The following is a 22,285-nucleotide window of genomic DNA, read 5'->3' as shown; positions in this document are numbered from 1 at the left end:
CACTCAAAATACATCTTTTGAGTGAAAATCGTTGTGTCTAAACCAGGCTTCAGTGTGTGTGTTTACTAACCATTTGGCCACAATGTCTCTGGAAGCCTGAATCACTCTGAGAAAGCAGAGGGATGGGCATTCAGATACTTCCTTCCTGATGATTGGACCAGAGAATGTACAATGCAGCATGGAAAGTAAGGGCGAGGAAGTACAGGACAGTGAACAACTGTCAGAATGCTAGGCTTACTACAAACTGCCTCCCTGAAAGTGGATTGAAAAACAGAAAAATGGGGAGGATCACATGAGAATCAGAACTTACAGACATGAAACAATACAAACAGCAGCAAAAGCTTGTACATTTTAATACATTATTTTCACAAATTTTTAGTCCTTTTTTTATTAAGGATAATTTGTACAAAATGTTAAAAAAATATATTTTTTTAAAATTCCTACTGCAGTTCTTTATTTTTAAAATAAGCAAATTGATGCTAAAATAAAGTACAGGAACGGGTCCAGACTCTTATTTAGGATGTTTTGATATATAAATTATATAGTGTTGGACTACATAGCGGCTCTGGGAACAGTTTTGGTTGACATGGGCATTTTTTAGCATTTCCCTGATTTATTCTGTAGCTTTCTAAACCTATTTTTGCAGATATATCTTTCTTAACATCTATATCCCCAATAATGTCATATGAGACCTCTGGGGGGCATCGCAGGGGCTTATTTAATCTTATTTTACACTTTTCCACTGTAACATGGGCATCCAAGAAATATTCAGCACAGGGTGCCATCCAGCCTAAACCCGGCACTGTGTAGAGTGAAATGCTGGAGACTACTAACTTATAATAGTTTCTAACAGTTATATTTTTAATTGTTTTCTACATTTTGGGGGAATTTTATGACTTTTTTTCAACTTTTTTTATTTTTAGAAGTAAAACTTTTTGCATTTCTGCACAGTAAATTCTTTGTATCTTCACGTGGCTACAGATAATTTCACCTTTAACAAGAAGAACAAAACACATAATTAAAAGCAAAAAATCCATCTGATAGTTAACCGTTCCAGCAGCATTGCCATTTGGCTTGCTGGCAACAGATTAGGCAGAGTACAGTACATGCTGGAGTGGTCACCGAGCCAAATCCCCAGCCTGGGAAGAGGATAAGCGTATTAAATAAACATCTAAGTGGCATCAGGGGCTTTTAAATCTGGCAGAGCAGAAGTGGCGCCACAAACCACACACATCCCGCCGTCAATTACAATTTCAATTTGGGACAAACACAAATGTCATCACTTATGTCAGCAATAATTAGTATTTTGGATAAACATTGATAAGGAGAAAGCTAAACAAGATTTGGCAACTATATGATGTCTAATAAAGAGGCCTGCAGCCTATATACAAGACCAAGAAGGTGGACACATAATAAAAAAACAATGAAATGGGCTAAAATAAAAGCTGACGGAAGTTGGTAAATTGTCTTTTTTTTTCCAATAGGCAACCGTTTGGTGTATGCAGCTCCGATGCAGACCTACACTGAATGGCCACTTTAAAGCCATCCTCGTGACCCTGGAGTGCAGCATGAAATCACATGACAAGCTTTCCATAGATCATTTTTAGTGTGAATCCACATTAAATGGGAAAATTCAGCGACCCGAGCGACTTCCAATAATACGTGGTCATCGGTGCTAGACTAGCCGGGATGTCACTGCCGAGTGGGGTTTTCTCATGCAGCCGTGTGGTGTAATCAAGGAAAAGCAACCAGTAAAAAGGAATGGAAACAACAGGGGTCAGAGGAGGATGTTAAGAATCAATCTGATGAACAGGTGCTGCACAGTCAAGAGCAGCTGAGTGCAATGCTGGTGTTTCAGGTAATGTATCCGAATGTTTCTTAGCACAGATAAGCAGTGGAGACTCATCTGCTGTTCCGATGGATCGAGATTGCTATTGCACCGTGTGGATGGGAGTCAGAATTTAGCACAAGCATCATCAATCAATGATCCCCTCCTGTCAGCTAGACCATGTCAGGATCTCCATTTATTCTGCAGCAACTACTGTGTTTCCCTAAAAATAAGACCCTGACTTATATTCAATTTTTTTGTGGGGGTGGTGGTGGGGGGTCTGCGGGGCGTATACTCAGCTCGCAGCCAGCGTCTGTGTCCCCAGCAATGGTCTCCCCGGGGGTGTGGCAGGCTGCTCTAAAATCCTCCCCACTGTCATCTCTCTCTGGTAAACAGGGCTTTTAAGCGCTGTGATTGGATCGAGTGCCAGCCAATCGCAGACAGCGCTTGATGAACCAATCACAGCCATTCAGTGATGTCATTCACTGAATGGCTGTGAATGATCGAGCACCGGCTGTGATTGGCTGGGGCTTGATTCAATCACAACGCTTCAAACCCTGTTTACCAGAGAGAGATTACAGCATGAAGGATTAAACAGCAGCCTTCCGCGCCGCCGGGGAGACCGTCGCTGGGGACACAGACTTCGGCTGCGAGGTGAGTATTGCATTTTTTTTTAACCTAGTGTAGCTAGGGCTTATTTTCAGAGGAGGGCTTATATTTCAAGCAGCTTCCCTGAAAATCAAGGTAGGGCTTATCATTGAGGTAGGTCTTATTTACGGGAAAACAGGTACAAGAAGTTTCCTGTCTGCAGGGGCTGATATTCCTGCAGAACGATTTCATGACCTAGTGGGATCTATGCCACAACGAACTGCTGTTGCTCTGAAAGCCAAAGTGCCATCTCTGCTTAATATCTACATATGCATCAACTATATATGACAAACCCAGCTCATCTACACCTGACCAACTCAAATCTGCTACATGGGCATAGAGACGTCAGTTACATAAGAAGGCTCTGTGCTGTTAGACTTGACAGCCTTAGTTCTTCTACATCTGTATTTGTCAGACAGTTACATATAACAAACTACATGTTTCTGCATCCTGACAATTCCGACTCTGCTACATCCATTTGTGCATGTTGGTTGCACACAAGTTCTATTAGTATTTTAAACTCCACATGCAGACAACTAATCCCTGTCTCTCTCTTACAAAGCACATTCTTTAATTAATCAATACCCGCTCCAGGGCTGATATTGACTGGCATAAAAAGGCAGGATAGAGAAAATGATTAATTTACAGAGGAGCAGCGATACAAGAGGGAGCCGGAATATAAAAGAGGGTGCAGGCTGCTTCATTCTGAGGATGACACCCCACTTATCATATACAGGCCTACGAGGAGGAGGAGGAAGGAGGAAAAGGAAGAAGAAAGTAAGAGGCGGCTTATGAAACTGAAAAGAGTCTAACATGCGCCAAATCTGTTACCCAACTCGTTTCACTGATAAAATCATCTAATCTACTTTTATGCTGTCTACATTAACTCCTTAAGGACCAGACACTTTTTGGGGATTTTACCCATGTGGTGGTTTACTGCCCTATTCTTATTCCTTCAGCTACCAAAATTATGTTTGCTGTTTTTTTTCCCCATGACATATAGGGCGATTTTTAAATATCTTTTTCACTGATTTTTTTTCCTTTCTTTAGTTATATTGGGGGTAAAAAGCTAAAAAAAATGATTTTTTTTTTCATTTATAGTTTTTTTTTTTTTATTAGTATATTTACGCTAAAATGAAGTAAAGGAATGGGTTCCTCATTTTGTTTCGGATGTTTCAATATATAATATGTATGATTTTGGATTACAGGGCGCATACGGCGATGGTTTTGGTTGGCGTCGGCTTTGGGTCATTTTCTTTTTTATGTATATATTTTTATTTTATTCTATAATTTTGTTTTACTTTGTTAAGTAATTTTTTTTTTACTATCTATGTCCCCCATGATGTCATATAAGTCCTCTGGGAAAAATTCACATGTTTTTTTTTTTTTTAATTTGGCACGTTCCCTCTGTAGCTGGGGCGTCCATAGGAGCCTCATCCATAGGAGCCCCAGTTACAGGGAAAAACATCCCCTGTAGTGACAATAATCGTTGGCAGAGCTGATCAGGGTGTGCTACAACCCTGCAGCTCTGCTATAGCAGGGAATCCCGCAGTCACGTGACTGTCGGCTTGTGTAGTGGAAGTTATACTTATCCAGAGCAGATAATATAATGACTAGAGATGAGCGAGTATACTCATTACTTGAGTGAGTAGTGCCTTAGCCGAGTATCTCCCCGCTCGTCTCTAAAGATTCGGGGGTCGGCGGGGGGCGGGGAGCGGCGGGGGAGAGCGGGGAGGAACGGAGGAGAGATCTCTCTCTCCCTCTCTCCCCCCGCCTCCCCGCCGCAACTCACCTGTCACCCACGCCGGTCCCCGAATCTTTAGAGTAATGTGCCTTAGCGAGTATACTCGCTCATCTCTAATAATGACTAAAAAGGCTTAAACAGACAAGCGTGTTTTTGCTAGTTGTTGCAGGAAGAATATAACCCAGTGATCTCACTATCTTGTGTTTGTGCACAAAAACAAGCCCATGTGTTTAAGCCCTACTACAGTTGAAGTCCAGAAGATTATGTGAAATGGTTCAAAGGATTTAAAAGTAGGCTAAAAACATAAAAATATTATGACATGTTAACCTGAAACACAACAGCAGTCTGAATTTACGATTTTAACCAAAATGCTTTTTCAAGAAACACATCAAGGACAGCTGCTGTGTAGCATAAAAAGCAAATTACGGTTTGAAATTGGATGCAAACTGTTCCTAAAGGTGTCTCATGTTTTGTAGATTACTTTCAAACTCTCTGATTCTATGTACCAGTGTTGGACCAGACCGCATTTCAACACCCTTTAGGGTCTTGCACAGTTTCACTCTTCAGGACAGAGCCCATTGCTATCATAATGGCAAGAGAAAGGCAATTAAGCAAAGAAGACAGACAGACAATTATAACCCTTAGGCTGTATGCACACAAGCACGAACCTCATGCGAGTTTTGTGCGTTGCGAGATGCACAAAGTTTGCGCGAATATGAACTCCATTCTTTTAAATGGAATCATTCAGAAGAACAATTTTTTTTCTCCGCACAGCAATGTTACGAGGTAAAAATAGCAACATGTCCTTGCATGATCGGCGCCTCACAGCACAATATCACGGCTTAATGCAAAACAATTAAGAAGTTTCCATTGAAACAGTGAAAAGAAGACTTCTTTCTGCAGGTTTGACAGGTAGAGTATCAATAAGAAAGCCAGTGCTAAGATTGAAAAAAAAAAAAGACTTGCCTGGGCCAAGCAGCACCTCTAGTGGATTACTGAAGAGTGTAAGGTTGTCTTATGGACTGATGAATCAATATTTGACATACTTGGTCAAGCAGGGCTTTTGTAGGCTGTCAAGTAGGTAAAAGGATGGTTCCTGAGTGTGTGACACCAACTGTCAAACATGGAGAAGGAAGCGTGATGGTCTGAGTCTCTTCTGCTGGATCCAGAGTTGGCAACTTGCAGAGCATGATTGCCACACTGGGAAAGAAGTACTACCACAGCATTTAGATACACCATGCAAAACCGTCTGCTGTACACTTAGTTGGTCACAGGTTCATAATATAGCAAAACCAACTTCTAGGTTATATCAGAAATAGTTAAGAAGACACAAAGAACCCATTAGACTTCAAAGAATGGAATGGCCTACACAGTCTCCAGACTTAAACGCTATTAAGATTGTTTAGACAGAAAGGTGAAAGCAAAGCCACCTACAAGTGCAGCACATTTGTGGGAACTTCTACAACAACATTGGGGAAAAAAATTCAGAACAATATCTTCATGCAATTGCAGAAAGAATCCCTTGATTGTGTATATCTGTTATACCAGCTAGAGGGCTACTCTGAAGAGTTAAAAATCTAAATTTAATTTGGTGAAACAAAGTTAATCCATTATTTTTATTCATCTTAACTTGTTTATTTGTTCTATGCTTTCATATTTCAAAGTATATTTGACACATTCAACTGTGTTAATATCAATAAAAACTGGAAAAATTGAGGGGTTCTGAAACTTTTGACCATTAGTGTATCTAATGATAATAACATTTCTATAACGCATCAATATGTTCTAGAACACATGACGCACTACCTAGAACACATAATGTGTCACCTAGAACACACAATAAAATAGGCCAAACAGATGATATATCTAGAAACTATAATAACATTCATAAAACATCATGTATTTTCTAGAATACATGATGCACTACCAAGAACACATAATGTGTCACCTAAAATACAGAATATAAAAGGCCAAACGCATAATATATAACCTACTGGACTGTTATGTTATATCAATAGCAGGTAATATAATGCCTACAACACATACTATATTACCTAAAACATATAACGTGTTACCTAGACCACAATGAAATAAGCCAAACACATGATATATTACCTACAACACGTGTAGAGATGAGCGAACGTGTTCTTCCGAGCTTGATATTCGTGCGAATATTAGGGTGTTCGGTATGTTCGTTATCCGTAACGAACACCATGCGGTGTCCGGGTTACTTAAACTTTCTTCCCTGAGACGTTAGCGCTTTTTTTTGGCCAATATAAAGACAGGGAAGGCATTACAACTTCCCCCTGCAACGTTTAAGCCCTATACCACCCCCCTGCTGTGAGTGGCTGGGGAGATAAGGTGTCCGCCTGATATGAAAGTCTGCCCCTCCCGCGGTTCGCTATGGATGCATTCTATATGCGCTCAATGGGGCCAGCGGCAGCAGCGCTGACCCCATTGAGAACATATAGAAGACAAATCCTTCTTCTCTGGCACAGCTGTAACAGCTGTAGCAGAGAAGAACGATGTTTGCCCATTGAATTCAATGGAGCGGCAATACAGCATGTTCCACTGAATGCAATGGGCTGCCGGCGATCGCAGGATGAATGGTCGGAAAGGGGTTAAATATATAACCCCTTTCCTGCAATTCATCCAGAAATGTGTTACACTAAAAATATATACCGGCGTATAAGGCGACGGGGCGTATAAGACGACCCCCCAACTGTCACCTTATACGCCGGTAATACAGTGGAGCAAAGAATAAAAATCATTACTTACGTTTTTAGATGATCTGCGGCGCTCCTGCAGGCTGTCACTCCCTCCTGGTCCACGGCAGAGTATTGCTTTCTCCACGAAAGACTTTAAATCCCTGCCTCCAGAAGCACACGTGCCTTCAGCCAATCACAGCCAATGACAATGATGTCATTGAATGGCTGTGATTGGCTGTGTTTCTGGAGGCGGGGATTTCAAGGCTTGAAATCCCCGCCTCCAGAAACACAGCCAATCACAGCCATTCAATGACATCATTGTCATTGGCTGTGATTGGCTGAAGGCATGTGTCTTTCTGGAGGCAGGGATTTAAAGCCTTTCATAGAGAAAGCTTGTCTGCCGTGGATTAGGAGGGAGTGACAGCCTGCAGGAGCGCCGCAGATCATCTAAAAACGTAAGTAATGCTTTTTATTCTTTGCTCCACTGTATTGCCGGCGTATAAGGTGACAGTTGGGGGGTTGTCTTATACGCCCGGTCGCCTTATACGCCGGTATATATTTTTAGTGTAACACATTTCTGGATGAATTGCAGGAAAGGGGTTATATATTTAACCCCTTTCCGACCATTCATCCTGCGATCGCCGGCAGCCCATTGCATTCAGTGGAACATGCTGTATTGCCGCTCCATTGAATTCAATGGGCAAACATCGTTCTTCTCTGCTACAGCTGTTACAGCTGTGCCAGAGGAGGACGATCTTTATGCTGACAGTGGGAGGGGGGGGCACTCTTGCCGCTATTGTGGCTTAATAGTGGGACCTGTGAACTTGAGATGCAGCCCAACACGTAGCCCCTCGCCTGCCCTATCCGTCACTGTGTCATTCCCATCACTTTCTTGAATTGCCCAGATTTTCACACATGAAAACCTTAGCGAGCATCGGCGAAATACAAAAATGCTCTGGTCGCCCATTGACTTCAATGGGGTTCGTTGTTCGAAACGAACCCTCGAGCATCGCGGGAAGTTCGGTCCGAATAACGAACACCCGAACATTTTGGTGTTCGCTCATCTCTAAACACGTGATATTATATACAAGACAGATAGTATAATGCCTATAGCACATCATATATCACCTAAGTGCACTACTAGAACACATGATGTGTTAGTTAGAACAGACAATAAAATAGGGCAAACACTTTATATATTTTATACAACACTTAATATTACATCCAGAACAGATGATATAATATCTATAGCACATCATAGATCACACATGATCTTTTACCTAGAACACACAATAAATTGGGCCTACCAGATAATATATCACTAATAGAACATGATATTATATCCAAGGCAGATAATAAAATGCCTGTAATACATCCTATATTGCCTAGAATGTAGCATTACCTAAGATACAGGATGTATTACCTAGAACACACATTATAGTAGCTAGAAAATATGATGTTCCCACTGACAAATCATTATACTCAACTTGGAACAGACATAGAACACATGATGTAAAAGCCAAACAACTTGATAAATTGCCCATAGCATGTGGTATTACACCTAGAACGGATAATGCAATGCCTAGAACACACAACATACTACCAAGATACATTATGTACTATGTAGAACACGAAATATAATAACCAGAACATACGGTTTATTACCAACACATATTATGCTGCACCTAGAACATAAGATATACCTAGAACACCTTATAAAAACATTGGTATATTGCCTCGAACATAAGATATACCTAGAACATAAGATATACCTAGAACACATAATAAAAACATTGGTATATTGCCTAGAACTAGAGATGAGCGAACGTACTCGTTTCGAGTAATTACTCGGATGAGTACCGCCATTTTCGAGTACTTCAGTACTCGGATGAAAAGATTCGGGGGGCACCGGGGGGAGGGAGAGGCGTGGCGGGGGTAGCAGCGGGGAACACGGGGGAGCTTTCTCTCTCTCCCTCTCCCCCCCACTCCCCACTGCTAACCCCCGTGCCGCCACGGCGCCCCCCGAATTTTTTTGCCCGAGTACGGAAGTACTCGAAAATCGCGGTACTCGGGCGAAAAAGGGGCGTGGCCGAGCACGCTCGCTCATCTCTACCTAGAACCTAAGATATACCTAGAACACATTATAAAACATGAATGTAGTACCTAGAATATAAGATAAACTTTCTAGTCTTTTACCACAGAAAGTCCTGTTATCTGACTGATTTACAATCAGAGCGCTAAATGCGTTTTTTAGCTACCTGCACCGTCCTGCCTTGTATACTTCCTGACTGCACTTAATTTCACACCTGATTCACCACGCTAAGAATTATCAGTGTTCACTGCACTCACAGACACTATAGATGGGGAGATATATATTGGCCATTGTGGAAATTAATGTTCTGTGTTGGGTCATCAGTTCTTCCTATGAACAGCACTGTCAGACTGTCTTAAAATCTGCTAAGACAGAATAGAAGTGAATTAAGGCAGGCTTCCTAAGATGGAAGGTGATGGGTTCTCGCCATCGACACACCATGAAAGCTCAACTTGATGTTAGTGATATATAGAAAAGCTGAGCTTGCAATTTGCCTCACCTCATAGCAATATCATAGGTGACCTACACCTGTCTGTGCTGCAGTAAAATGCTCCTAATTTATGAAGAGGCGCACAGTGCTTCATAAATTGGGGGTATCGCTGGCTGCCCCGTGTGCAGCCAAGAGATGGCATAGATTTGTACTATAATTTATGCTAGCTTCTGACAAATTATAGTAAATGTACCGCAAGAGGCCGTACCCCCCTGCAAAGCCCTGATCACTTTTCAAAGTATTGTCCAAACAAAAGAGTTAAATTGTAAGCGGAACATTGTCACTTTTTGACAGAAAAATTCTAGCAGGCCTGATGAAGAACCCCAAGTAGGTTGGAAAGCTCGCAATAACATCATGTATTTTTGTTAGCCATTAAAAGGTATCATATTTACAGGATTGCTTGGTTTCTCTTGCTGAGAACAATCACATTTGAAAGGTCAGACATTCAGAAATAGAAGATTGTTCCAATTTCCATTGATCAAGTCCCCAGTGTGCAAAACATAATAAAGAGCTGATACTCACCACTCCCGACTCGTCCCCAGCTGGCGACAACAGGTATTTCTGGCGACATAGATAGCAGTGATGATCGCTGAGCTCTGTCATTGTCCGTTCTGTAAACAGTAGCCTGTTTACAGAACGGACAAGGATGACTATAGTCTGTAGAACAGGGGTCCCCACCTCCAGTCCTCAGGGACCACCAACAGGTGATGTTTTCAGGATATCCCATAGTAAGAACACCTGTGGCAATGTCTGAGGCACCGACAAAAATTACATCACCTGTGCAACACTGAGGAAATCCTGAAAACATGACCTGGTGGCGGTCCCTGAGGACTGGAGTTGGGGAACACTGCTGTAGAACGTACGTCATCAGAGCCACCGGCGGGGGACAAGTCGGGAGCCGTGAGTATCAGCTCTTTATTATGTTTTGTACACTGGGGACTCTTTTTTATACACAAGTTGTATGTCAGACAACCCCTCTAACTTTGCTTTCCTAAAACCCCATGAAGGTCCTTCATCTGCTGATGGCCTCTACCAATGTGAGGGTCTATTTACATGCTGTCATTAAGCCTTTTCTTGCAGCGATGAATGGACTTGAGCTGTAATGCCAGACATAACCTGTGTAGAGTCGTGGTGCTGTTTTAAGAAGTAAGCAGCTATGTTTTTCTAGTTCAATAAATCCCTTTAAGGGCTGGTTGTACCAAAATTTTGATCTGAGATCAACAAGAGTACTATTTGTAACCCCCTAACGCTCCATGACATTCAGTTACGTCATGGAGGTTCGGGGCCTATATGGAGGGGGATTGGGAGTCAATGCAATGCGTGTGCCGGCTGTTTCTTACAGTTGCCGGCAACAACTGCATTCAGCATTCATGCTGATCGCAGCTATCAACCCTTTAAATTCAGTTGCTATAGCAGCCGGGAGCCTTCTGAAAGCCACCATGGCTGCCATTGTAGATTGCCTGTCAGATCGCAGTATAATATTATACTATGGTATTACATCATACTGCAGGAGTGATCAAACCATCACAAGTTTATGTCTGCTATAGGGAAAAAAAAAACTGCTTGGAGGGGGGGGCGGGCACGGGGGGTAGCGGGAGGAGAGAGAGATCTCTATCACTCTCTCCCCTGCTACCTCCCGCTATCACCCCCCCCCCCCCCCCGAGCACGCTCAGACAAGAATGCAGTTACTCGAGAAGAGCAAGGCTCGCACCAGTAACTGGCTTATCCGAGCGTGCCCGCTCATCTCTGATCATAACTCTTTTATTTATCCACTGTTTTTTCTTACATTTTTTCTGGGAGATAGGGTGACCAAAAAACTGCAGTTCTGAGGCTGTGGACTTTTTTTCTGACAACATTCACAGTGATGGATAAATAATGCATTATTTTGAGGGATCGGACTGTTACAGAGATGGCAATACCAGATCTGATATTGGGTTTCCTTATTTTAATTCTTTTATTATAAATATGGGAAAAGGGTTTTTTTAACTAATGGTATCTTTTATTTTTTTAGTAATTAATATTTTTTAAACTTATTTTTCTTATATTTCTTTTTAGTCCCATGAGGGACTTGAACTTGTGATCATTTGATCGCTCATAAATTATAATGTAATACAGCAGTATTACATAATATTACAGTATTACACCTTGCCAGACGCTCATTTATGGCAGTCCCTCAGAAGGCCCCCCAGCTGCCATGGCAGCCTGCAATCTCATCACAGGGGGCCGTTTGGGATTCCCAAACTGTGATCGGGACATCAAAATGCATGATCGTTGATCGTGGCTGTTGCCATCGGGTGTCAGTAGTCAGAAACAACAGGCATCCATCCCGGAATTAGTAGATCCGCTACCGATCCCCCACCATACAAACACTGAAGCTGGGGGGCCCAAAAGCATCAAGAGGTTACCTGAACCAGGATCAACAGCTTGGTTGGTGCAACCCGCCCAAAGTGGCAGATATTTTTCTGCACTTCCTTTCACCTTATTGCAGAACATTACAGTCAGTCCCTCCCTCTCCTGAAATGGCTGATAACAGGGAACATTAGATTCATCAGTCTCCTTCCTATCATTTCTGCACAGTTATTGAGCGACGATATTGCAAGCATAAGGACTTAGTCATTTTTTAATAAGAACTTCTCTTTGCAGAGCACATTTCGCTCCTGTAAGTGTGCAGTCAGTCATGCAGAATCACGCGGCACAATTTTCTATAATTGCTCTGAGATTATAGCTTGTGTTTTCTTTTCTCCATGTATATGCTATTTAGTAGCTCGCCCTTCAATTTCTACGCGGCGTAATATAAAGTATATGACATAAATTAAATCCCGTCACAGATGGGGGTATATACACTTGTAGAAGACGTGCTACCAAATCTGCTGCGCTCTCAACTCATTTAATAGGGCCACAATAATAGAGCCATGCCATGACGCACCACTTTATTAGAACCCCGGCCCTTTCTTAAAAGGGCCTACCTATATGGAAATACTCCCCGCGACCCCGGAGTGCAACATAATATAATTTGACAAGTTTTCCGTGGATCAGTTCTAGTGTGAATCCACATTAAATGGGAAAATCCAGCGATCTGAGCAACTTCCAACATGGCCGGGTCATAAGTGCTAGACTTAGCCGGCTGGGATTTTACTGCCAACCACGTGGGGTTTTCTCATGTAACAGTGTAGAGAGTATACAGTGAACAGTGTGATCAAGAAAAGACATGGGGATCCTGTGGATGGAAAGAACTCATCACCAAAAAGGGTCAAAGGAGGATGTCAGGAATCAGTCTGACCGACAGGCACTGCACAGTCAGCAGAATACAACACTGGTGCTCCACCTAATGTCTCCAAATGCACAATTTGTCAACGATGACCATCCAGATATGATAAAATCTTGGACATATAATGTCAATTAGCCTGGGCGAACCTTCTACCATGGGTTAGGAGATGCAATGTAGGGGAAGAGAGCGACAACCAGTAGTGCTTGGAGTAGTCCATTATCCTGCCTGCTTTACTGGGGTAGGACCCAGACCATAGGAGGAATGAATGCCTATCTAATGGAGGCCAGTATGAAATCTTAGTTGAGATGAATAATACTGCGATTTCCAACATGTGACTTTATCACTGTTGTGAAACTGCAACCCCCAGCATGCTCTTGATATCTCATGATTGTCATTAAAAGGGTCAACCCCTTTTAGAATGTGCTATCAGAACGGGTGCGATCAGTTGATCCCCTTGATCCCACTCACAGCACCCCCAGCCCATAGCAAATTTTGCCAGGGGAGGCTTTGGCCAGCCAGGTATTTGTAGTATTACAAAGTGGACATTCAGGAGATTACCAAAAAGCACCTACAAGTCTATCAGACTGTGGGAAACAAGATTCTCTGGTCTGATGAAACCAAGATTGAACTTTTTGGCCTCAATTCTAAGTGTTATGTCTGGAGGAAACCAGGCGCCGCTCATCACCTGCCCAATACTGTCCATACAGGGAAGCCTGATGGTGGCAACATCATGCTGGGGAACAGGAAGATCGGTCAAGGTGGATGGAAAGCTGAATGGCGCAAAGTACAGAGATATTATTAATGATTACCTGATTCAGAGGGCGAGGGACCTTAGACTGGGCAGATGGTTCATCTTCCAACAAGACAATGACCCCAAGCACACAGCTAAGACTATACAGGAGTGGCTGAGGGATGATTGCATTTTCTTGAGTAGCCCAGCCAAAGCCCTGAATTGAACCCAATGCAACATCTCTGGAGAAACCTGAATATGGCTGTCCAAAGACGGCCGCCATCCAACCTGATAGAGCTTGAGAGGATCTGCAGAGAAAAATGGAAGAAAATACCCAAATCCAGGTGTGCAAACCTTGTGGCATCACATCCAAGAAAAGTGGAGGCTGGAATCAATGCCGGAGGTGCTTCAACAAAGTATTGAGTACAGGATGGGAATTCTTATGGAAATGCAGAAAGTTAGTTTTTCATTTTTTAAAAACTTTACAAAGATTTCTAACATTCTGAAGACTTTCCAGACCCACTGCATTTGTCCATAGAAGTCTATAAGAGACACAGAAACAGCTGAGCAAGTGAAGAAACAGTGGCCACTACGCAATCCAGTCTTTAAATAGGGGGCTGAGTTCCCCTACTCTTCCAGTTGGGTATCCACCATAAGTTGAGTGAATAGGGGATGGAAACGTATCTCCACAGCATGAAATTCCCTTTTCTTTGTCTATTTGCATATTTATTTCCCAGAAAGCATTGCATCGCCTACATATGACTCACTGCGCCAACTTGGCACTCTCGACAAGGAGAAATTTTATCTCCCCCAGACCCACTATATAATTTAGGAAGCCATTTAATTACTGTTTCCTAAGTAATCGTTATATAACTGTTCTTGTAAAATGTTCATTGTCTCCAAAAACCGTCTAGTCCAGAGAATCTTGTCATTCTAGAAGCAATGAAAATGATTTTATGACGTGCAATAATCTCAGTTTGATTTACTAATTTATAAGATACACAGGAGCACGAGACGTGCAATCTGCAAATCCCAGCTCCGGACTGATGAATCACCTATTAGAATGGCCACTGTTGGGAAATGCGCGGTGTTTACATTGCTGACAGCAAAGGACGAGATGTCACACTGCTATTCGGAAGAAGAACTGTCATGATTTATTGCTTGCTGCATAAACTTTATTACCTGAATGCAATCCCACTTATGGCTCATATCCATGTCATGCATAGTAAAACATTATACTACAAATATCCGCAGAAAGGTAATTATTTAGCAAATTCTCAGCTAAGTGAATTCCCATTCTGTATCCATAGTATCTAAATAATGCTTCACATAATAATACTTTACTTGTAGATTTACTTTACAAAATCATTAACAGAGTCTTGATGTGGCTTTCAGTGTTTGCTGCATGTTATTTGATAAATTAATGTTCACTTGATGTTTAATAGATGCAAACTTCACTACATGCGCACATACAGTATTCCTATAATACTGCCCCCAGTACAAGAATATAACTACTATGATACTGCCCCCTATGTGCAAGAATATAATTACTATAATACAAGAATATAACTACTATAATACTGCCTCCTATGTACAAGAATATAACTACTATAATACTGCCCCCTATGTACAAGAATATAACTACTATAATACTGCCCCTATGTACAAGAATATAACTACTATAATACTGCTCCTATGTACAAGAATATAACTAGTATAATACTGCCCCCTATGTACAAGAATATAACTACTGTAATACTGCCTCCTATGTACAAGAATATAACTACTATAATACTGCTCCTATGTACAAGAATATAACTACTATAATACTGCCCCTATGTACAAGAATATAACTATTATAATACTGCCCCTATGTACAAGAATATAACTATTATAATACTGCCCCCTATGTACAAGAATATAACTACTATAATACTGCCCCTATGTACAAGAATATAACTATTATAATACTGCCCCCTATGTACAAGAATATAACTAGTATAATACTGCCCCCTATGTACAAGAATATAACTAGTATAATACTGCCCCCTATGTACAAGAATATAACTACTATAATACTGCCCCTATGTACAAGAATATATCTACTATAATACTGCCCCCTATGTACAGGAATATAACTACTATAATACTGCCTCCTATGTACAAGAATATAACTACTATAATACTGCCCCCTATGTACAAGACTATAACTACTATAATACTGCCCCCTATATACAAGAATATAACTACTATAATACTGTCCCCTATGTACAAGAATATAACTACTATAATACTGCCCCCTATGTATAAGAATATAACTACTATAATACTGCCCCCTATGTACAAGAATATAACTACTATAATACTGCCCCCTATGTACAAGACTATAACTACTATAATACTGCCCCCTATGTACAAGAATATATCTACTATAATACTGCCCTCTGTGTACAAGAATATAACTCATATAATACTGCCCCCTATGTACAAGAATATAACTACTATAATACTGCCCCCTATGTACAAGGCTATAACTACTATAATACAACTACTATAATACTGCCCCCTATGTACAAGAATATAACTACTATAATACTGCCCCCTATGTACAAGGATATAACTACTATAATACTGCCTACTATGTACAAGAATATAACTACTATAATACTGCACCCTATGTACAAGAATATAACTACTATAATACTGCACCCTATGTACAAGGATATAACTATTCTAATTCTGTTCCACTATTGTTGTTTAGAATAAATTGCTCTTTAGAATGCTCTTGAAGAATGGGTATAAAATGCTATGAAATGCTTGTTTTTGTTCTCTTATGAAACCCGATATACCCACCAGTGTATACAGCTCCACTGGCATTATTAATGACACAATATAAAACTACTTTCTCACATCCCACAAAAAAGCCCCATAATCAATTACAAGAAGAATGGTATATCTGAAACTAAAATGCTGAGTCGGGTGGACTTGGATCTGAGCCTAATTAAATTAAGCAATTCAAGTCTAATATTTTATTGGTTTCCAGCGCTATAATTATGCAAATAGATTCTTTACTCTTGCTCAGCACGGAAGAATTAATTGTGAGAGCAACAAAACAATGGGCAAAAATATTTAAGTCAATGAAATGACACAATAAGCAAGAATATTAGTGGTTTTGAGGCTGTCAGGGAGCTGATTATGGATAGAAAGCAAGCTATGTGATCTGTTGGAAATAACCCTTTTACTGCCATCAGAAATGTTAGAGGAACTGCTCTAAGCGGATCTAAATGATACCTCTGGGACTCTCAATTTGTTAAATGTCTGCAAAAGCCATAAAACAATTTACATTTAATAGCGCTGCAAAAATAAAATGGGTAACGATCTTCTCCAGCTTCATACGTGAAGTACACTCAACGCCCATTTTATTAGAGACCTCCATCTGGTATTGTGTTGGACATCCTTTGGCCTCCAGGATCACAGCCTTCAATCATGTCATAGATTCCTCTAGGTGTTGAAATTGTTCTGCAGTAATATCGGCCCCTGCGGACAGGAAGCTTTTTGTAGTTGCTGCACTTTAGACAGAGGGGCAGACAGGTTTTGACCAGTTAACAGGAAGGGATCATCAATTCATGCTGCTTTTGCCAAATTCGGACCTCCCATCAGTGCGGAGCAACACAAATCTGGATTCATCTGACCAGGTGATGTTTTTCCACTGTTAAGTGATACAATTTTTGTGCTCTTTTGTCCACCACTGGAGTCTCACCTTTCTGCTTCTCTTAGACACAGTGGCCCCACTGAAAGGTGCCTGAGCAACAGGTTCTTAGTGGTTCTAAGAAGATGCTTCGGAATCCTGCTTGCTTCTCAATCTGATCCTTTGCCGGATTATTGAGCTTTCCCAAACTCTGCTTCTCCTGGCCTCGCCTGTTTACTGACTATGCCTTGCCTGATTACCACCAGCCTTGACTTTCTGCCTGTTTTACTGTATTGAGTGAACTCCACCTGTCGTAAACTTGAACTGGTGTACTGACTACATATGTCCTTGCCTGTTCTATTGGCACCATGCTCAGGTGGCTTTCACCAGCCTATTACTGTACTGAGACTGCTCCTGGGAAAAAAATCTGGATGTTCTTTTCCATGAAGGCCAGATCCCTCTAAAAGGAAGTGAAGACCAAGGGGTGCCCTTAGAGTTGCCCTTATGAGTAGCCCAAAGCCAAATCAGTAAGTGACACAGTGGGTCTTCACTGTTGACAGCTAAGTCAATGCCAATTCCAATCCCAATCCACTGGGCTGGTAAATGTTATTGTAGGAAATAAAACTAAACTCAGTGCTTACCATAATCTTTGGATGTCTATGTCATCAAAAAGCAAAAAGCTGTTAGTGTCGAAAGGGAAGTAGGGGATAATAGGAGGATTTAAGACTTGGAAAGCTCTTATTGTAACTAAACATGGTCTCGGGGAGCATTTTAATGCCAAAAATCAGTGCGCATTTTGTGCCTGCTATTTACAATATACTTATACAGCTTGGAGAACCAATAAACTGCTAAGTGTATTAGTGGAATCAGCAAAACCGGTTTACTGTAGAAGATGCCTGGGTCTGTTGTATCAATCACGTCGTGGAACCTGCACCATTCGACTTTTTTTCAAAAACAAAATAATGAGACTCTGAGAAAATGTAACGATTCCTGTTCGGATGTAAAATGCTTGAAGCATGAACCAAGGCAATTTATCTTCATCGTCAGCTAATTTTTGGAGACAGAGGACATGTTTCTTCATTTGTACGGCTTGACATCTTGAAGACATGTGGAGTGTTAGCCTCCATTTAGTTTTTGCATACACAAAGAAGACAAAGCATGAATGGAGAGGCAAAGGGTATCAGTACATTAATCAGGGATATCAGTATAGAATAAACAACACAAATATTTTTGTACTAAGGACAGGGCAAATATATATATTGTTTAAACTTACAGTAAAAGTCTACATTTTGCTTCTTCTTGAATGAGCCTGGTATCTGTTAGCTACTCGTTTAGCAAGTGGTTTTAAGGTCAATAAGTCTTTTTATTGTAGTTGAGAATAGAGAGGGTACACCATCAAGATGACCGAAAAATAAAGTGGTGATAACTCATGCCTACACGGACCCTTATGCCAGAACAGGGGAACTCATCCATGGTTTAATCCATTGTAGTTGGGTCGGCCAAACAACCCATGGGATTAACTCTCCCGCTCCCTATTGAATAATGTAGAGAGGACTTCTAAAAAGTCAAAGGGTCCAAACAGCCAAGGATCTTCATGGCTTCTGTTCTTAACACCCATATTCGCTCACCAAAAAGAACAAAACTTTTCTGATCTTTGACATTTATCATGCCCGTCTACGACCTAAAACAAGTTCTAGAAAAGTTATCGACACAGTAAGACCACAGAATCACTAATTGTAAGTAATTAATGGTACATGTAGCCATCTATGGAGCTACTAGGTCAAATAGTATTTAGAGATACAACCAACTGGGGAGCCACATTCAGGGGCTAGAGAGCTGCTTGTGGAGATGATGTAATATCATTATGCCACATCGGCAATATGCTACGGGCTCAAGAGCCATAGCCACAAGAGGGGAGTAAGCAACTGCCAGACATTTCTTGTAGCTGCTTTTCTCCCCAAGGACAAAAAGATTGAGCATGTTATAATCCAAATGTCCAATCCTTCTATCCCCCAACATCTGCATCAAGTTGGGAGGCTCCTTAGCCACTGCCTAGAGAACATTGGTCCTGCCAAAGGATGTAAAGAGTTACACTGGCCATAGGAAACTGGCCATTAGGAAGCTGTCAGTTAAATGTTCTAACGCTGCCATACACATATAAGCTCTTCTTGGCCAAATGGGGAGATGGGAGTAAATCACTGCTAGACACCACTGGTAGTAGCTTATCTCCCCAATGACAGAAGGATTAGGCATGTTATAATCCAACCGCCCAAACCTTCCCTCCCCCAATATTTGCCATCAGGGCAAAGTTGGAAGGAGTGATTACACATTGGATGGTCTGCAGGTAATTTGATTATATGGGGAAAAAAACAAACTAAACTATTAGTTTAATACTTCAACCTACTTCCTACATAAAATTCATACTGTGTCAAAATAAAAAATGAACCAATATTAAAGAAAAAACAGCTTTGTGTGTTAGTTTTGCCATCTCTGTTGGCACACGGCATGCCGTTTAATCTGAGAGCGGAACGATGTGGGGTGAAAATTGAATGCATCTCAAGCGCCTCACCAGTCACTCTGCTACTAATGTCACGCAATCCTTTTAATCAAGCAGAGTTGTGATGGGAGCTTCGGGCAATGCTGAATGTTGTCAGTGCCATTTATCAACTAGATGGTGTCTATGATGATAACGCTCCACCCTTTACTTGCCAATCATTATAGCCAGGCAGCTCATTTAATATATCATTAGCGATGGTGTTACTCGGTTTCAATTTTCCATTGTCATTTGGTCATTTAATGAACAAGTCGATATTTGACATTTATATGCACAGGAGGAGCTGAGCAGAATAATCTTCATGTAATAACTGAAGGGCTAATGTTATATATATATGCTGTCCCCGTCTCTCCTCTACCTCAGATATCTCTGCTATGGGGGAGGGGTCCTCTCTAAGAAAGTGTGCTAGCTTTATAGAAATTCACTCCATCAGGAATGGTTCTATTCAGAAGACATAACTCTTTTATATACCTCTGCTTTAGACTCATTGCTAATACAAGACCAATTCATATATGGTATTATACTTAAAGGGGTTGCTTCATAAAAAGAACTGTTTTCTCTATGGGTTAATAGGGCTTATAGATGTCATAGAGATGGGTGTCCTCTTGGAACTTCCCTCTATGAGTCAGAGTCGAGAGATGTTCACAAAGAGTGTCCCTTGCTCTGAAGGAGTCGACCCATCCATGTGCTATAAATATGAACGATCAGCATGTAGTACTCCATTTCTCCTGTAGTGGCCACTGCAGGAAAGCTGTATGGTTGACTTCAGCTTCCTCTGCAACTGATTGCTAAGGGTTTCTGAAACTGGGCCTATGATAATCATCTGTTCTCTTCAATTTATGAAGGGGTTGTTTTGTGGGGAAATCCATTTAAAGTGGACCTTCAATATAAGGGGTACAAATTGCATTCTATGCAATTCTAAAATAAACTCTTAATAAGAGAATTTCCTATTACCAAGCTATAAAAGAATTTTACAATAGTAAACATTGAACTATACTATGAACTAGAGGGGGGTTGCTAGACTGACAATACCTGGAGTCATTGGACAAGAGTTTACCAGGGGCATATGTGATCCATTGTCCAAGGGTAAGGATACAATTAAAGATAGATTTCACAGAGTCCCGAATCACATGCACTTGGTGCTTGGATCTAACCAATGGTTGACTGGCTCTAAGGGTAACGTTGGGGAAATTCATTACCCCGCAGTTGCTTTCTGCACCATGGTTGGGAAGACCCAACAGTGACCATCCCAAGGATATATGCTCACGGACTGAATCTATGAGTCTTTTGTGTCTGCTCTGCAGGTCTTTCTGTACTTATTAATCCCCAGAATTGTTTTCCTTGTCAATCAATTATATATTAATGGAGGCCAACTGCATAACAACAATAAAAAGGAATACTTACCAGTTAGATCCAGCACTAGTTCTATGGTTGTCCCCACTTTCTTTGCTTTGTTTATCCGGCCATAGCAGTAATATCATGTCAACAACATATGACCACTGTATGCAATCACTGGGCTTAAGCTGCCAATACATTTAAGAGAATGGTTTGTCATGATGTAGACAATCAATCAACTATGTGATTGTTCATGTAAAGATCCCACCAGCAACAGTAAATAGGGTTACCTAGGAAGGAAAGAAACAGGTCTACGGTGATGTAGTACTCACCTGACCCTGCTTCCATGCTGCTCCTGTTTCTCCATTGCTCCATTGCATGGCTACATGACCTTGTGTCAGGACGAGCCATCAGAAGTCAAGACCAACAGGACACCGGCCATGGGAAAAAAATGGAAGTGTGGGAGTGGGGGCTGGTAAGTATTACTTCTTTTGTTATAAAGAGAGATTTGACCAGTATGGCAAATGACCACCAAAGTTCTAGTAGATCATGCCATTGACCTGCAATTTTGACTGCAAACAGATCAGGACTTCGGCAGATTATGATCTACCATGGTCCATCATGAACAATGATTTTCATTATATTTTTAAGCTATGATGACCAGAAGTGGCCACGATCATCTATTCTGTCTGGGTTTCCATTATTTCATGTGCATGGCCATCTTTTAGGTGTGCCAGTGGTTCTGGATCTATCAGTTAAATATTGCTTGTTTTATTGCTTAATGTGATTGGCCAACATTGCCGATTTTGGACTGGAACGGAATAATGATCCGATTGTCTTTTTGTCCTTGGTAGTATCTTCTACAAAGGATCTGATCTGCTTCACAAGAAAGCAAAAATCAATAACAGACACAGCATTATAATAACAGGAAGATGTTTCATTGTGGAGCTCAGAATTCTGTGCCCTCCTGCAACATTTCTGAGGCCATTGGTATTCGGAGGAGCTGACTGCTTCTGTTTGGACAACGAATTGTTCTAGCGTGTTAATATGTCAAAGACTATGTATCCTGTGGTGTATATAAGAAATGTGTGTGTTTATCCCTTTGATAGGATGTATATTCATGCACACGCTCTGCCGTGCCTGATTTCCTCAGGTTCATGATGTTTATGAGCCGTAATACATGCAAGGAGCACCTTCCCT

The 22,285-nt window shown here is 41.2% G+C and overlaps 1 protein-coding gene across 1 annotated transcript in view; it reads right to left on the bottom strand.

The window, feature by feature from the left end:
* DCC (DCC netrin 1 receptor) overlaps positions 1 to 20,946 on the bottom strand; it is a 640,441-nt gene extending 619,495 nt beyond the window's left edge. The window contains exons 1-3 of the mRNA XM_066604857.1: positions 20,783 to 20,946; positions 13,588 to 13,816; positions 11,916 to 12,033 (exon numbers count right to left, since the gene is read on the bottom strand). Of these exons, the coding sequence (XP_066460954.1) occupies positions 11,916 to 12,033; positions 13,588 to 13,816; positions 20,783 to 20,946 (511 nt within the window). The remainder of the gene's footprint in view (positions 1 to 11,915; positions 12,034 to 13,587; positions 13,817 to 20,782) is intronic.
* Positions 20,947 to 22,285: the final 1,339 nt, after the last annotated feature.

This window comes from Eleutherodactylus coqui, chromosome 5 (genome assembly GCF_035609145.1).
Source record: "Eleutherodactylus coqui strain aEleCoq1 chromosome 5, aEleCoq1.hap1, whole genome shotgun sequence".
Classification (NCBI taxonomy): Eukaryota; Metazoa; Chordata; class Amphibia; order Anura; family Eleutherodactylidae; genus Eleutherodactylus; species Eleutherodactylus coqui.
Note: the sequence above shows the minus strand (reverse complement) of the source record. Positions and strands in the feature narration are given on the sequence as shown.